General features: G+C 38.9%; 2 protein-coding genes across 3 annotated transcripts in view; one reads left to right on the top strand and one right to left on the bottom strand.

The window, feature by feature from the left end:
• Positions 1-15,285, top strand: part of METTL9 (methyltransferase 9, His-X-His N1(pi)-histidine) — a 39,020-nt gene extending 23,735 nt beyond the window's left edge. Inside the window, exons 4-5 of one of the 2 annotated variants that reach the window (XM_065411930.1) lie at positions 22-206; positions 14,564-15,285. In XM_065411930.1, coding sequence (XP_065268002.1) covers positions 22-206; positions 14,564-14,766 — 388 coding nt within the window. In that variant the 3' untranslated portion in view covers positions 14,767-15,285. Of the gene's footprint in view, positions 1-21; positions 207-14,560 lie in introns of both variants that reach the window. The other variant, XM_065411929.1, reaches the window with a different exon arrangement.
• On the bottom strand, positions 5,924-13,507 carry IGSF6 (immunoglobulin superfamily member 6). The gene is made up of 6 exons (XM_065412805.1): positions 13,441-13,507; positions 11,423-11,773; positions 10,017-10,120; positions 9,045-9,101; positions 7,982-8,065; positions 5,924-5,965 (listed from the first exon to the last, which is right to left on the bottom strand). Exons 1-6 carry the CDS (start codon positions 13,505-13,507, stop codon positions 5,924-5,926), a joined length of 705 nt encoding a protein of 234 aa, XP_065268877.1.
• Positions 15,286-16,126: the final 841 nt, after the last annotated feature.

Genomic DNA, 16,126 nt, shown 5'->3' with positions numbered 1-16,126 from the left:
TCTCTCTCTCTCTCTCTTTAGAGTGCTCGGTATAAATGAGTGGCAGAACACAGGATTCCAGTATGATGTTATCAGCTGCTTGAATTTGCTTGATCGCTGTGATCAGCCACTGACTGTATTAAAAGATATTAGAAGTGTATTGGAGCCAACTAGAGGCAGAGTCATTCTTGCACTAGTTTTGCCCTTTCATCCATATGTGGAAAATGGTAAGTAGACACAGATTAAAAGATACTTGGGGAGATAGGGGAAAGGTGTTTTAGGTTATAGTGTTGTGAATTAATACTGTCCAATATAATTTTATATTTATCAGACTTTTAAAATGTACTGATCAATATCTCTTAATTGCATGGTCAAAATTCCTAGAATTGTACATAAAACATATACTGTAAGTAGATGGCCCCACTTGGACTGAAACTGTTCACTGCCCCTCCCCCTCCATTCACTACCACCAGTGAAAGACTGAGCAAGTGTATGGGTCCTATACCATATCCTGAAGGCTGCCATACTTGGGCTCTGTTGGAGCAATGGTGGAAGCAAATTCCAGACAAGGAACCTCCACTGAATTCATGGTACAAGCAATCCCAGATATCCAGATCTAGATACTGTGAACAAGAGCACTTTAACTGATCCTGCTGTGCAGTAGTGCATAGGGTGAGATGTCTCTTGGGCAGCTAGGATCAAACTGTAAACTGTTTACAGTGCTATACTTCAGTTGCATCTAGAAATTCATAGGAGTGAGTAGTAATTAAAATAGAATTACTGATATGTATAAATACCTGATCGTGTTTGTTTTACTCTATATATTAAATGATCCAGCACATCTCTTTTGGAGTTCACGTTTGATCATTAACTTTTATCCTCTTGTCTGAGTTTTGGAGAAGAATCTGAGAGCACTTTTCAAATATATCTGATTTCTCCCTCAATGAGTATGAGCATCATGGCCTAAATCTTTAAAGGTTACTAGTGGTTTTACGTGCCTTAGTTCTGGGACCTGATTTTTCAGAGAGTGGGTGTTCAGCACTTCTAAAAACCCAACCCCTGTTAGGAGTCCCAATCTGGACACTCAAATCACTAGTCACTTTTAAAAATGAGACTCATTTATTAGAGAAACCGGTGATAAAATACTATGGAAGTAGAAGTTTAACGGTACCTGGGACATCCTGAAGACCATTAGTGCATCAAAATTGACTCTTTTCACCCTTGTAGAATCCTGTCCTAATTTGGATGATTGACTCTCTTGGTATGTCTGAAGCATTCAGAGTGCAAAAAATCACATCAGAAAAAGTATTTACTTCATTATGTTAATACAAAAATGTAGTAGTAATGCTACAGTCTTGACAGTGAATTTCCTTTGCTCTATTTTCAAAACTTCTTTAACAGAGTTTCACATGTATCTTACAAAGCAGTATTTAAGCCTGTAAAGTTTTTTAAAATGTGGTGGTGGTTTTTTTTTTTTTTTTTTAATTTTTTTTAATTTCGGGTAGAGAGGCAACTTTTTGGGAATGTTTTATTTTTTTATGAACCTATACAATGTTTCAAACATATCTGGATACAATATTCTCTTTAATATGGAAAAGATTTTATTCCTGTCCTAAATGTTCTATAAGATTCCAGGTAATAGTAAAATACAGTTCTGCCTGTATAACAGTGCCTTTATATTCTACATTGAAACAATGTAAGCAAAGTCTGTGATATACAGTGATTGTATATTATCTTGTTTCTTGTGTACCTTCTAATTATACACTTAAATTCAATTTCTCTGTTTTGCAATCACTAATCCATCCAGGACCTGCTTTCCTGCATTTTCCTCTCTGAGTCCTGCATCATGTTTAGGCAACAATATGAAAAAAAAATTAATGCAACTTTCTAGCATCGCAGATGGTGGAGGAACTGAGAGAGAGAGACAAATCTGAGGAATCCACTTTTACTTTCTCATGGTTCAATTCTCTAGTATCTAGTGAAAAGAGAATTGGCTATTGGACTAATAAGCCACTCGGACTTGAAAACATGTTCACTGCATATGGAACTTCAAGACATTTCTTGTTAGGGGTAGGAATCTTCTGTATGGCATCTTGTAAAAAAATCTTCTGTATGGCATCTTGTAAACCAGAAAGAAGCTTTGCTTGTGCTGGTGACCCGTGACAAACCAGACATTTTGTTTCAGACAGCTCCATCTCCCTTGCTTTGTTGTTGCTTCTTTTCTCTAATCTCAGATCAGATCACAATGCTTTCCCTGATGATCTTGTGTGGCCTGCAGGGTGGTGTGTCATGATAGCTTTGGTAAGCCCTTATCAGTGAAGGCTGCTCCAGTTATGCAGTGTCTATCTCAGGGGTTCCCAAACTTGGTTCGCGGCTTGTTCAGGGTAAGCGCCTGGCGGGCTGCCCACTGCTTCCCGCAGCTCCCATTGGCCAGGAACGGCGAACCACGCGGCCACTGGGAGCTGCGAGCGGCTGTACCTGCGGACGCTCAGGTAAACAAAGCGTCTTGTGGCCTGCCTGGGGCTTACCCTGAACAAGCTGCAATCCAAGTTTGGGAACCCTGGTTTATCTCGAAACAGAACCAGCATGTTTATTACCAACTGCTATAGACAGGCTATCAGCAGCACTTTTATATTCCAGTTTTGTCTATCTGAAAGTGGATATCTCCATTGGTGTATATGTACATCTGGATATTTTTAAAGAAGTAATTATCTGTCTCTAAGTTTTGAGCGTGCCTGGTTCTCAATGTATTTTAATTGTATTAAAAGCAATTTTTGATGAGACATTGACCAATAGCAAATAAGTAAAGAGCACTTTTTTTGCTTGAGGGAATGGAGATGCTAATAGTGAAGCAACCATTGCATTTGGTTAATTTTGACCTTTATGTTCTAAAAGTTGAATTTGGTACCTTCAAATTATGCAAACTGCTGGGACAAAACCTATTCCAAGTTGTTACAAACTTCTAACAAGAAATGCCTTCTATCTTTTCAGCAATTAAATAACCACAAACCTCTTACTAAATCCAGATGAAAGAAGAACCTCTTATGTATGTGGTTTCAGATAATCAAATCAGGCAAGCACCAAGCAGGACCACTAGATTCTTAGGCCTTTTGCAGAGTAGACAAAGAACAATGGCTTTAATGTAAAGCTGATCTTTAAAATAGAATTAGACTTAAATTTCAGTTTAACTGTCTATTTTAAGAGGCAAACTAACCATAAACTATATAATCACTTAAATGTCAACCCAATCCCCTGTCCCATCCTGGCCAGGTCAATATTTTGAATCATGTCATTGTACATATTTAGTTGAGTTAAAATGTCAAACACAGAAAAAGAATCTGACTTCCTTAATTGAGCTGATTAACTTCATTTCAAATAACATTATTGTTCCATTTGATTCACTCAGATGTCTATGGTTCCGTTTAAAGAGAGATGCCATTATGACAGTCTGGGATCACCACTATATGTAGTGGTGGTTCCCCACATTCCAAAGATTTTTTTTTTTTCATTCCATTTTGTAAATCTGGCTGTCCAGAACTCTAGACCCGTACACAACTTTTTATAGAATAATTTAAATCAATATCAACAGAAGATACTCCACTAAAACTCTCCCCGTTGAACTGTCTAACCTACTCTCCTGGGAAAACTGACATTTGTATCCCATGCAAAAAGCTCTGTCAGACCAAGTAGTGTTCTAAATTTTGTAGTTAAAATATCAAAACTTTTTATTATTTTAGATGATATGTAAAAAGAAGCAAAGAATGAATTCACTATATGTACATTGTAAGCAAGAACAAATACTTGGAACATGTGGAAGATCCTAGAAAGCATGTATTTCAATTACTGTACTAAAGAGTTTTAAACCCCCTTTAGAAAAGTCTTTTATTATTTTACAGATATGAGCTCTGATTCAGAGGAGCAATATGTAAGCACAGGGGTCAGCCTATGTGTGGATCCAACTGCAGGATTGGAGCCTGAAAATAGAATAATTTAACTATACTGTTAATGAGAATTATACTCTGCTATGCTTGACACAGCCTCTGTTTCCTTGTTCTTAATTTTTTTAAATGACCTATACAAATGTTCTTGTAAAACTATGAGAAACAAAAGAAATGTTACTTTGCTCTTTCAACTGTTTCTGGAATTACAATGACATCTAGAGTCCAAAGTAGCTTATTCATAAGTTATTACCAAAGAGTTTGAGAGAAATAGACCTTTGTTTTTATTTTCCAACGTACAGTAAAACCTCACTAATTCACCCTAACACAATGTTATTGTGGAGTTCCAAATTTTATGAATTGACAAGCAGAAATCTTACTAATAAGTTAATCATACTGCATTACAAAACATACTCTGTCCATTTGTACTTTACAGAATACCTACTAGTGACGTATAAATATAATGAGTGTTTAATATAAAGAAATGCTTTCTCATCTAATTAATCTGTGAAACTCACTATGTGATATCATTGAGGCAAAAAGCTTAGGGTTTAAAAAAGGATTTGATATTTATACAAATAAGAATAACTGTAGTTACTAGAATAAAAATGTATAAGATACCATGCTTGAAGAGAGAAGCAGCTAGCCATTAATTGCTTGGGATTAGGAAGAAAGTTTATTAGACATGTTGTTCTATATTTGTCCATTATGTAATGTGGATTTTTGTGCATTTTTATACCTTCCTCTGAAATATTTAGTACTTGCCTATGTAGGCAACACTGGACTAGATAGATCTCTGCTTTGCTCCAGTCTGGCAGTTCTTAAGTTGCAAAATGTTAGATGAGGCCTCACTACTGAACACAATTAACTCTTTGCTGAGAGGATGGGTGAGACCAGCAGGTATCTTATAAGACTCTTGAGGTGCGCAGATAAACTTCACCAGTTCTCACTTAGTTAAACTGTAGTCCAGCAGTCTCAGTTGTGCCCAGCTCCGTGCAGATGCACAAAGGGCAGGAGGAGAGGGTTCATGGAACCCCCTCCATACCCGTGTAGAGACTGGGTGTCGTTCTAGTGGGGAACAAGGCACTGCTTCCGGCTAGCACTTGGGGATATTGTCTGCATAACACACAAATATAAACATTGAAAAAAGAGTAGTCCTTGGATTGACATGTAGACTAAGCTACCTTCCTAACCCACGATATGGTCCCTCTGGATCAGCTTTGACATTACATTAGTGTGTATGCTTTTATATTGCCTATTTTTTGTACCTGTTCTGTGTACAGCCAGCCAGATTCTGCTCTTACTCTGGTGTAAATCCTGAATTACTATTGACATTAGTGGTAGTTATAGCTGATTTACACCAATGTAAGTAACTGAGAGCAGAATTTGACCTCAAGGCTTCATTTTCTTTATCTGCCTATCACAAACCTTTCAGAAGCATTAAATTCACAAAAGAAATTTTAAAAAAATACCGTATATGTAGAACTAATCCTAAATATGAAAATTTCCATGAAGTATTAGTAGCTCTTCAATGGAAAATAAAGTCCTTTTCCAATATTTTTATTTTTCAGAGGGAGAGGGTTTGGTAATGTTAATATTCACACTTTAACTGGAATTCTGTCATTTGTGTTTGATAATCTATTTGCAAAACACTTTTAAAAAATCAGAGGGGTAGCCGTGTTAGTCTGAATCTGTAAAAAGCAACAGAGGGTCCTGTGGCACCTTTAAGACTAACAGAAGTATTGGGAGCATAAGCTTTCGTGGGTAAGAACTTGCATCTGAAGAAGTGAGGTTCTTACCCACGAAAGCTTATGCTCCCAATACTTCTGTTAGTCTTAAAGGTGCCACAGGACCCTCTGTTGCTTTTAAAAAAAGCACTGCTCAGTGAGGATTCATCTTTTTTAGCAAGGTAAGACTCTTTCAGAAAATTAATTTTTGAAGTCTCAGACATGTTCAGTTGTATTTCACATAAGGGATCTTGAGTATGTGGTGTACTTTGAATTTTATCATCTGTTTTGATAGATGGTGTCATCTGGTTCCAAACACTCCTGCAAAAAAAAAAAAAAAAAATGTAAAAGGCTACAATGTTTGTGTAATAGTTTGCTTTGTAAAAAGATTTCCTCAGTGGGGCAAACTTCCTTTCCTTTGCTACTGCTGAAGAATACTTCCCCCTTCCATCTGTCCGTTATCCAGATGCCTTCATATCTGTGGCATCTGCAGGATTCTTAACCTTTTTCATTCACTTTTTCATTCACTGTTGACTATACTGAATAGGGGAACACAGAGAGCCCCAGGGGAGCACAGAGAGCCAGCAGGACAGTCAGGTTTATATTATGTCTATGCCCACATCTGCCAGGTCCTGGATTACATCAGTAGGGGTTTGATGGCTTTATGGAGGGCAGTTATAGAGGAAAACTGTTAGGGGTATGAACATTAAAATACAGGTTTTGTGGGAGGGCAAGCACCTGTCAGTGCTGAATGTCTATTTCATTTTTGTATTTCATCTGGGAAGTATATGTTCTGCTCCCTGATTAGAATAAGAAAGGAGCTGTATTGCTTGTGCGGTGTGGATTCAAGAATAGTTTTCTTAACTTAAAAGTGTGTGTGTGTGTTTTTACAATAGTTCTCCTGTAACTTACATGGCATATGTAAAATATACTATGGTTTGGTTAAAAATAATGGTTATAAGTTTGGGAGGATGAAATAACTTTCATTCTTTTATACAATACCATGAAGTATTCTGTATATGCTGCGTATATTACAATAATTGTTTTAGGAATGTTTGAGTTTTAAAAAAACTTTATTGGAACTATTTTTGTAACTCTCTCCACTTGTAAAGCCATGTGCCTTCATTACCATGGGTCCAACTATCCACTGCTCAGAGGGGGAGAGAAATTAAAATGAATGATATGCCTCCAAAAGTGGAACTGCAATGCTTTTCTATATCTAAAATATGTCATGGCTTTAAAGCAGAGGTGGGCAAACTACGGCCCGTGGGCCACAGCCGTCCTGCCCGGCCCCCGAGCTCATGGCCCAGGAGGCTCACCCCCAGCCCCTCCCCTGCTGTTCCCCCTCCTCCTCAGCGCTCTCTCTCTCCACCGCCGGCGCTGTGAGCTCCTGGGGCAGCGCAGCTGCAGAGCCCGGCTTGACCCAGTCTCTCTGCTGCGTGGTGGCGGCGGCGGTGGTGTGGCCCATCTCCAGCCGGGTGGCGCGGCTGTAGCGCCGCCAGCCACTGGTGCTCCAGGCAGCGCGGTAAGGGGGCAGGGAGCGGGGGGGTTGGATAGAGTGCAGGGGAATTCGGGGTGGTGGTCGGGGCGGGGGTGTGGATAGGGGTCGGGGGGGGAACGGGGTTGAATGGGGGCAGGGGTCCCGGGGGGCAGTCAGGAAGGAGGGGGGGTTGGATGGGGCAGCAGGGGGCAGTCAGGGGCAGGGGTTCTGGGGGCAGTCAGGAATGAGAGAAGAGGTTGTATGGGGCGGCGGGAGTCCAGGGGCGGTAAGGGGACAGGGAGCAGGAGGGTGTGGATGGGGCAAGGAGGGTGTGGATGGGGGGGCTGTCAGGGAACGGGGGGGTTGGATGGGGCAGGAGTCCCGGGGGGCAGATAGGCGGTGGGGGCCGGGCCACAACCCCCTCCCCTAACCGTCCCACAACCCGCTCCCCTAACCGTCCCTCCATACAATTTACGAAACTCAATGCGGCCCTCAGTCCAAAAAGTTTGCCTGCCCCTGTTTTAAAGTCTGGCATTTCAGGCCTTCTCAGACATAAAATGAGTTCAAAATCCCTTTGGAAAGAGGGGTATCTCCACTCCCCAACAGTATGTAGATCCCAGTTTAAGCCTGCTGGGATGCACAGTATTGGACTTCTGAAACTTGTAAGTATAGAAAAGCTATTGCTGGTTCAGGACTGAATCTTGCCAATCCTGGCGCTCAGACAGTGAAGAAGTCCAGTTCTGTAGAAAATGTAATATAGTTTTGAAATTTGCTTCTCCCTTTTTCCACATACAATGAACTACAATAAATAGCCACAAGATTTTGGAACCCCCCTTTTCATGTTACTTGTTACTCACAGGCTGATGATGGTCTTCAGCATATCTCTTCTTGTACAGTTCTTGTACAATTGCTCGACAAACTGTTCGCCCACTCGTGTTTTTCTGCAGATTAAAATGTGGTTAACAACAATTTTATATTAGAGACAGATTTGGAAAAATGCATTTGCCTCTCCATTATATCTTTTATTTTTTTTATTTTTTTTAAACTTTTTAAAATGTAATCAAGATGTCACCACAACTTCAAAACAGTAAGTTTCGCAGCCAAAAGGGGCCCTGGCTGTAGAACAGTAATGATTTCTTACTGTCAAAGTTAAATTCCTCCTTTAACTTGTGGAATTTTTTTTTCAAGAGGGTGTTGCAGTACATATTCTAAACAGGATTTAAGTATGGTGGAACCCATCTAAAGCCAAAGCCACCATCCAAGGGACCAGGAATAATCAGTTGCATGACAGAAGTTGGCTTTTTAATTATAGTTCAAACATGGTTTACTTGTAATCTCGGTGTTACTGAAAAGCCATTACTTAAGACAGGAAGTTTCCTGTTGGAGGTGGCCCTTAGCATAGCTCTCACTGTCCAATTAGCCAAAAAGGACCGATGAACAGAAACTTTAAAGTTTGGGGCACAGATCACTTGCTAGATCATCTGGGCATATCTCGCTTAATCAATTCCTGCCATTATAGGGGGCTTGGACATTGGTGCACCTTGGTCTCTCCTGTTTTCTGCCTGTGGCACACAACAGTCTAGTCTCCTGAAGTATGTAATACTTTGATATAATTCTAGTTGTTGGGGTTGATGTGGGAGTGGCTAGGTGGTGGTGGTGGCGTGTGATGTATCCCTTCTCAGCTTTAATCTCTGATTCTAAATTCAGCAAATAGTTTTCTATAAATCTTCGGCACTGGAGCCCTTAATCACTTACATCTACAGTTTGAGCTCTGTTTACTTCCAGTCCCTGTAACCCCTTTGTCTGAGACTTCAGTTAGCCAATTTAAAGTCCCCAGATGTGTTCAAGGTTATATTTAAAAAACAAAACAAATCTATGTATCAAAGACACCCAAGACAAGTTAAGTGAATATTAACATACATGGTGCTCTCCTTTCACGTCTCCTTTCCTGGTTTTCTTTACCAGTTTGGATTTTGACTGCAAAACAAAAGTCAACTTTATATACATAACTCTCCATGCCAAATAATAACTGAAGAGGTACTGTAGCAAAATGTATTGCCTGCTCATAACATTTAGGGATATCTTATTATTTATCGAGTTCATTTAAGGGTTCCAAATATTGATGATTGTTCTAAAAACAAAAACACACAAACAACCACCACACTTACTTAATAAAGACCAATGTCAGTGTCTTCAGTAACTGGGCACATTTTAAACATGCACACCTCCTCTCTCTGGTTCTGAGGGAGCTTTTCCAAGTTTAAGATGCCCTGTAACCCTCCTCCAACTCCTTTTTCCATGCATCCTACAATATTTTGAATAGGATTTCACTATGTAAGTAAGAGTATTGCTTGAAATAATTTCATTGCACTTGCATTTAGTGTTATATAAATTTCATTATTAGTTTACCAATGGAAATTAATCCATGGAGCTTGCAATCTGTGTATTTGGTAGTAATGCTCTTTATTTGATAACTATTTTTCTTTCAAAATATTTTAATCTTATCATCCTTTTTTTGTATTTTTGATAGTCTGAGTCTCGTTTACAAAGTGACTTCTGGCAATATATACCAAAGTTGCTGTAAATTGTTCCAAGGATAGTTTGGTTTCTGCTGCTTTTCCCTTGAAACTCTCTTTATTTAAAAAAAAAAAAAAAAATCAGTAAGTGATGTGTGTGAGATGTAATGAGTATCTAATCTGAATCTGTGTGTGAGAGTTTGCAGATGCATATGAGATGTAATCATCAACCACATCCTCTGTAAAACTCGTTTGCCATCTGTGATGCAAAAGTAATTAAAATCCATGATGACCCTTGGATCCTGATGAAAACATTAAAGCTATTGAGATGTCAGGATGAAAACAACCAAATAAGAAAAGTCAAAATTAAACCCACCTTGTAGAATATAAAGATTGCAAATATGGTAGTGCTGTATAGAAACAGCAAAGATGAGAGGACTATCATGGGGATGTATTCTTCAGTGCTGTACTTCTCCGACCCTTTATTCATAATAAAAAAATGTTAGAATAATGGGAACCTGTTCTATTTGGATCATATTCTTAGTAAGAATAATATTCGTATTATAAACACTCTTATCTGAGGAACTCAGAGCTGCACACACACACACACACACACATTCATTTATTAGTCATTCCTGGTGTTAATTTCCATCTTGGTTCTTGACTGTAGGAGACCTCTTTTCTCCCCCTGAGCTGGGATACTTGATTAGGGAGGGAGGCAGGGATAGCTTAGTGGTTTGAGCACTGGCCTGCTAAACCCAGGCTTGTGAGTTCAATCCTTGAGGGGGCCATTTAGGGAACTGGGGTAAAAATCTGTGTGGGGGTTGGACTAGATGACCTCCTGAGGTCCCATCCAACCCTGATATTCTATTCTATAATGAGGGTCACTAGATTCAAACAGCTAGGGACTGGAGAGCCCTTGATTTGGGATTTTGTTTTCTTCCCACCATAGCCCTCTACTGGTCTAAAATCTAACTTTTAAGGAACAAGTCTGAAGAAGGCTCGTGTTTATTCAGACTTTAGCAGTGTGGGTGGTGGGATGAATGTAGGGAGAATGTGGAACTTGGTTGGGGGAGAAAAGAGTCCATTAGTTAGGGTTTTTTTTAACTTTTGTACATATGTCTAGAGCTTGTTATTGAAGCACATGTAACCAAAAATGTAGTTAATTAAGCCTCCTCATCCCTATGAATATCTTAATCCCTGTTACATATGTGGAGATACTAAGACACCAAAGTGAAATGATTTGCTCAAGTTCACACAATGAATCAGTGGCAGAGAATCAGCCCAGGATCCTGCTCTGACTGCTAGACACAGTCCCTCCTGAATATGGCAGTTTCTCAACAGAAGCCATTTACTTGTTTTACTCCATGAAGCGTGACATGGAGTATTTGTATGTTCAGTTTTGACAGTTAACAAAAAGGAAAATACAGCATCCAGTCTCCTGGATTACTATAGAACATCTCTGAAGGGTCACTTACATCATATGATAGTACAGCATCTGGTTAGTAAACCATACAAAGATGCTGATTTTTAGCTGTTAACAGAGTATCTCCCTAGTTGATCTTCATTCTGCACCTGGAACTCCTGTTGATGTCAGTTTGACTTTCACACACATATCCAGAGTATGACATGGTTCTTATTTGCTTTTCAAATTGATACAAATCAACAAGGTTTCAAGTCAACTCTTAATGTACCATATTTTGCAAGTGTAAATAATTAGAGATATTTAGAAAAGAACATAATGTATTTTTTTATGATTGTTCATAGGAAGTAGTAACTGACCTCTTTTCACCAATATCGTTCCTCCCCCGGTTTGCTTAGATGTGTGTGAATCTGAATTTGAAAATGCTATTCCACAGATATAAATGGCACTGTCGTTTACAGTCAGTTTGTTGATTTGAAGTAAAGCATTATTATCGGACAGTGGTCCAATCACTTCGAACTTCTCTATGCATCCAGGTGTACACAAAGCCTCATGTGTAAAATCACGATAGCGAAACCATAGCATTTGAGGGGAGCCTTTACATCCGGAAGGAGAGAAACTGCATGTTATGTTCACAGTGTCGACACTGTAGTCTACTTCCTTAAATGGGTGTTGTCTTATGGTAACTTTGCAGGTGTCTACAGCATGACCTGTTGAGAAAAAACGCATACTTGAATGAGAGAGGACTTAAGAGTAAGGGATGTTGCAAATTAAATGTTACCTTGACTTTACAAAGTGGGGGGGGGGGGGGGGAAAGAAGCAGTAATATTTCAACCATGGGACCTCTTTTGGTTGTTTTCATTACGTTTCTTCTTAGATGGTCCCAAGATTGCCTCATGGTCCAAATACCTTTTTGAACTTTATTTAATATTTTTCATATACATAGGAAAATATGAATGTGATTGCTTACTGAACATGGGTTTCACAGGTCAGCAGTGCTACTTGCTGAAACTGACATTTAAAAATTAAGCAATATACAGAAAAAGGAAGGCAAGGCAAGGTTAAACAGGAAAGAGAACTTCAATTAAGGAACTGAATCACCAGCAACTCACAAGCTTTGTTTACTATAACTGTTATGACAAATGCATTTTTTTGATCAAGACCTTACAGAAATAAATAACTTTAATAAACTTAAATATGCCAAAATAATTATATCAAAATAATGGTTAAATACACCTCTACCCTGATATAACGCAACCCGATATAACACAAATTCAGCTATAATGCGGTAAAGCAGTGCTCCGGAGGGGTGGGGCTGCGCACTCCGGCGGATCAAAGCAAGTTCGATATAACGCGGTTTCACCTGTAACGCGGTAAGATTTTTTTGGCTCCCGAGGACAGCGTTCTATTGAGGTAGAGGTGTACCTAAAATGTAGATAATTGGAATGGAGACTCTAGAAATGAGATTGCTAAACCAACATTTTTTTTAACTTTCTAGAAAGTATTTAGCAAACAAATTACACACAAAAAAAATTTGAAGTGGACTCCTATCTCTTTGATCAAACCTGGGATTATTACAGATTATGTATTGTATGTAATCAATGCAGTAAAAATGTAAAGTTAGGATAGCATAGAATGTTACTACTTAATATTGTCTGGAGGGATACTTATGTGACTCTTCATCTTTGTACTGTCTGAGCTCCTGGTGGACCAAATGCAGGCAGGTTGAGTGCATGGGGGTGCCACAGGAACAGAGAGAAGGCATTCTCTTTTTTTCTGTGCCACAAAGCAGCAGCAGAGCCATCCCATGGTCGTTACTGCTTCCTTGAGGCTGCAGTAGCCCCAGCAGCTGCTGCACTCCCACTCTGTGAAAGGTATTGATTAGCCACTTTGTGGATGTACTGTACCAGCCAATCTCTCTGTCCCTGCCCTGAGCCCACTGTTCACTGGGTTGGAGGGTGCCCCTATGGAGCAGAACTCTGTGACATGCAGTTGATGCAGGCACCATGCACTGGATTCCCAAAAACCTCCTCCTACCAACCCCGTAGAGCAGAACTGCAGCCATTTTGCTGCATCTGGGGTCTGCTATGCAAGAGGGAGAGGATTTGGTCTGATGGTCATAGGTTATGAGGGCATTTTGTATAATCCTTTGGAAGAACAATCTTTCATTAATATTCATTTGATTAGGAAACTTTATGAAGACAGCAGAAATTAGCTAACTCCAAAGCAGAATTTTTTCCTGCTCCTCTTATCATTTTACAGACTTGTTCCAAATGAGAGCACTGCATTTTCAATCTTATTTGTAAGAAATACATATGAATCTTTTAAAGTAGGTGAAGAAGACAGTAAGTTGGGAGGGGGGGAAAAAAAGTCTTACCAACATAGTATAGAATCCAGTTGAATTCCAACACTAGCACGACTTTGCATTTATTGAAAGGTGCCATTTCTTTGTGTGTTTGTCCAGAAATGTTTCTGCTCAAAAAAAGAGGAAGTTAATTAGGAAACTTTAAGAGTTACACAATGCCCTAAATTTCATGCTCAGACTCTTCCTATTTGCATATATTTACAGGAATTAAACATTAAACATTCAGTAAATTTCTTAAAGATACAATATGTATTTAAAATATAATCAATTAGATTTTTCAGTTGGGATTGGTGGAAAATCTATTCTTTTGACAGCGAGTGATTTTTTTTTTTATTTTATTTTTTTTATTTTAAAACTACTACATTGCTCAAATGCTTCTTCTGATTTCATTGGCTATAACAAATGATAACATATTTTCCATTATATAAAGTGATACAGAACTCCATTTCATCTTTGGGAGGACCTTAAACAAATAATCCTTCTCTTCTCACTTACCAAAATGGCCCTTGAATGAACAGAAGTTCTGTAGACGCTGTTCCACAGGACCCACTTAGGATTTCTTTCCCAGTTTGGCGTGGAGTCTCTTGAGGTGGATTTTTTTGGGGAGGGGCTAGAGGATTGATTTTGGTTTTTAGCTAGTAGTATGACCACAGTATTCCTGAAGAATTCATAACAAATTATGGTTGTTAGCGTCTGTCTTTATTTATTATAACTAATTGAAGCCAGTTCCAGCAAGGAAGTATGACAGAGAAGTATGAAAAGGCATTTTAACGTTGGCCAAGATTTTAGTTTCTCAAGCTACATCTGCCAAATCTTAGTTTCACTAGATGATTTTACTATTCTGAGTCAAATAGTTATTTGGTCGAGTGGGCCTGCACGTAGAACTATTAGTAGAGGATTTAACAAAATCTGAGCTTTGGGGAGGAGGCAACCCCCTCTGTACTCAAACAAGACCCCTGAACATTGTGGTCTTCAGATAGAGCTGTACAAATGCTTTACCCACCATGTGTGTTGGTGTGGATCATAAACTCTGGAATGGAATGTAAGCAGCATAGCATGCTTTCTTTAAGAGACTGCCATACATTGAAAAGGATCCTTTTAAAATTTAAATACAATTGTTTTGTTTTCTCAGTAGGTGGCAAGTGGGAAAAACCCTCAGAAGTTTTGGAAATCAAGGGGCAGACTTGGGAAGAACAGGTGAATAGCCTGCCAGAAGTTTTCAGAAAAGCTGGTTTTGCCATAGAGGCTTTCACCAGACTGCCATACTTATGTGAAGGTGATATGTATAATGACTACTATGTATTAGATGATGCTGTCTTCGTCCTCAAGCCGGTGTAAGCGTATACAAAGTAGAAGTCTCCAGAGTCAAACCCAAGAAGCAGCCTCTGATAGAGGTGTCTGATTTATGATTACTTAATGTGAGGGAATTTTGGGATTGCCATTCTAAATAAATATCATGTAAGAATTTTAAAGGCCAAAATACTAATGTATTTCTTTGTAGTATCTTTAAAAAGGACAGTTTTTTTAAAACAGACTCTTCAGTTGAGAATTTTTACCAACTCTTAGCCCAACAATGCAGTCTGCATTCCAACATTAATGGAAGATATTTTTTATACTTAACTGCAGTAGGGATTATAACCAGACAAAAAAATAGTTATGATGATACATGAACCGATACACAGTATGGATTGTTCTTTAATAAATCAAGTGAAAACTGGCAATAAAGCTGTCCATTCAGTTCAGAACATTGTTGAATATAAAGAGTTGGAATGGATATTCTTCCATGTTAAGAAGTTATTTTATCTTTGACTGTCATTCTTCAGCACATCTTTTTAATCATGCTAATAAACTTTTTTTGAGATGACCTTTGCATTAATTTTTGTGTTCATTTATGTTAACATAGCCACGCTTGTCTGCACAAACTGTTACGTATATAGATAAAAGAACCTTGTAGCAGTACAACTGAGTTCATTTAACAGGATTTAACTATTGTGTAGAAGACTAATACATTTTTAAAAATCATTTTTGGAGGGGTTCTTCAATGTTCCTCTCAATCTCATAAATTCTCCTTGCTTTTGCACACATCAATTTCCAGCTAAGGAGGGCTAGTCAGGACTTATGGAAGCTGTTCCTTAAACTGATGGATAGGGTCAAGTTGATACATGACAGACTTCCACAGGTTGAGCAAATTTTCTCCAAAGGATTCCAACTCAAGAACTAAGGTAGGAATTTTCATTTGAGATCCTCCATCACCACTTCCATACACACACGCACACTCACTTGTGCTAGGATAATTACCTTCCCTGCAACATTGTTGTGGTGTCTGTTTGGAGTCTTCCACATGCCTGATCAAACCATTTAGTTTAAGTTAAACAGTTTAATCTTCCCCTTTCAGGGAGTTTCACTGAAGTTTTAATTTAATCTGCCCAAGAAGGGCTCAGCTCCAGTGTTTTTTTGTTTTTGTTTTTGTTTTTTACATAGAATAATAATAATAATAATTAATGGAGATATCCCATCTCCTAGAACTGGAAGGGACCTTGAAAGGTCATCGAGTCCAGCCCCCTGCCTTCACTAGCAGGACCAAGTACTGATTTTGCCCCAGATCCCCAAGTGGCCCCTTCAAGGATTGAACTCACAACCCTGGGTTTAGCAGGCCAATGCTCAAACCACTGAGCTATCCCTCCCCCCTCTTGCAATG

Source organism: Emys orbicularis, chromosome 10 (assembly GCF_028017835.1).
Source record: "Emys orbicularis isolate rEmyOrb1 chromosome 10, rEmyOrb1.hap1, whole genome shotgun sequence".
Taxonomy (NCBI): domain Eukaryota; kingdom Metazoa; phylum Chordata; order Testudines; family Emydidae; genus Emys; species Emys orbicularis.
The sequence above is the reverse complement of the archived record's forward strand: the minus strand, read 5'-3'. Positions and strand labels throughout refer to the sequence as shown.

What these genes read in the sequence shown, in the direction of transcription:
- IGSF6 (XM_065412805.1), bottom strand. Translation starts at nt 13,507, where the DNA reads ATGGCACCTTTCAATAAATGCAAAGTCGTGCTAGTGTTGGAATTCAAC. An exon ending in CAATCTTTATATTCTACAAG is followed by an intron (nt 9,102 to 10,016) that starts GTGGGTTTAATT and finishes TTTGTTTTGCAG; the next exon opens with TCAAAATCCAAACTGGTAAA. An exon ending in CTGAAGACCATCATCAGCCT is followed by an intron (nt 5,966 to 7,981) that starts GTGAGTAACAAG and finishes TTTTTTTTGCAG; the next exon opens with GAGTGTTTGGAACCAGATGA.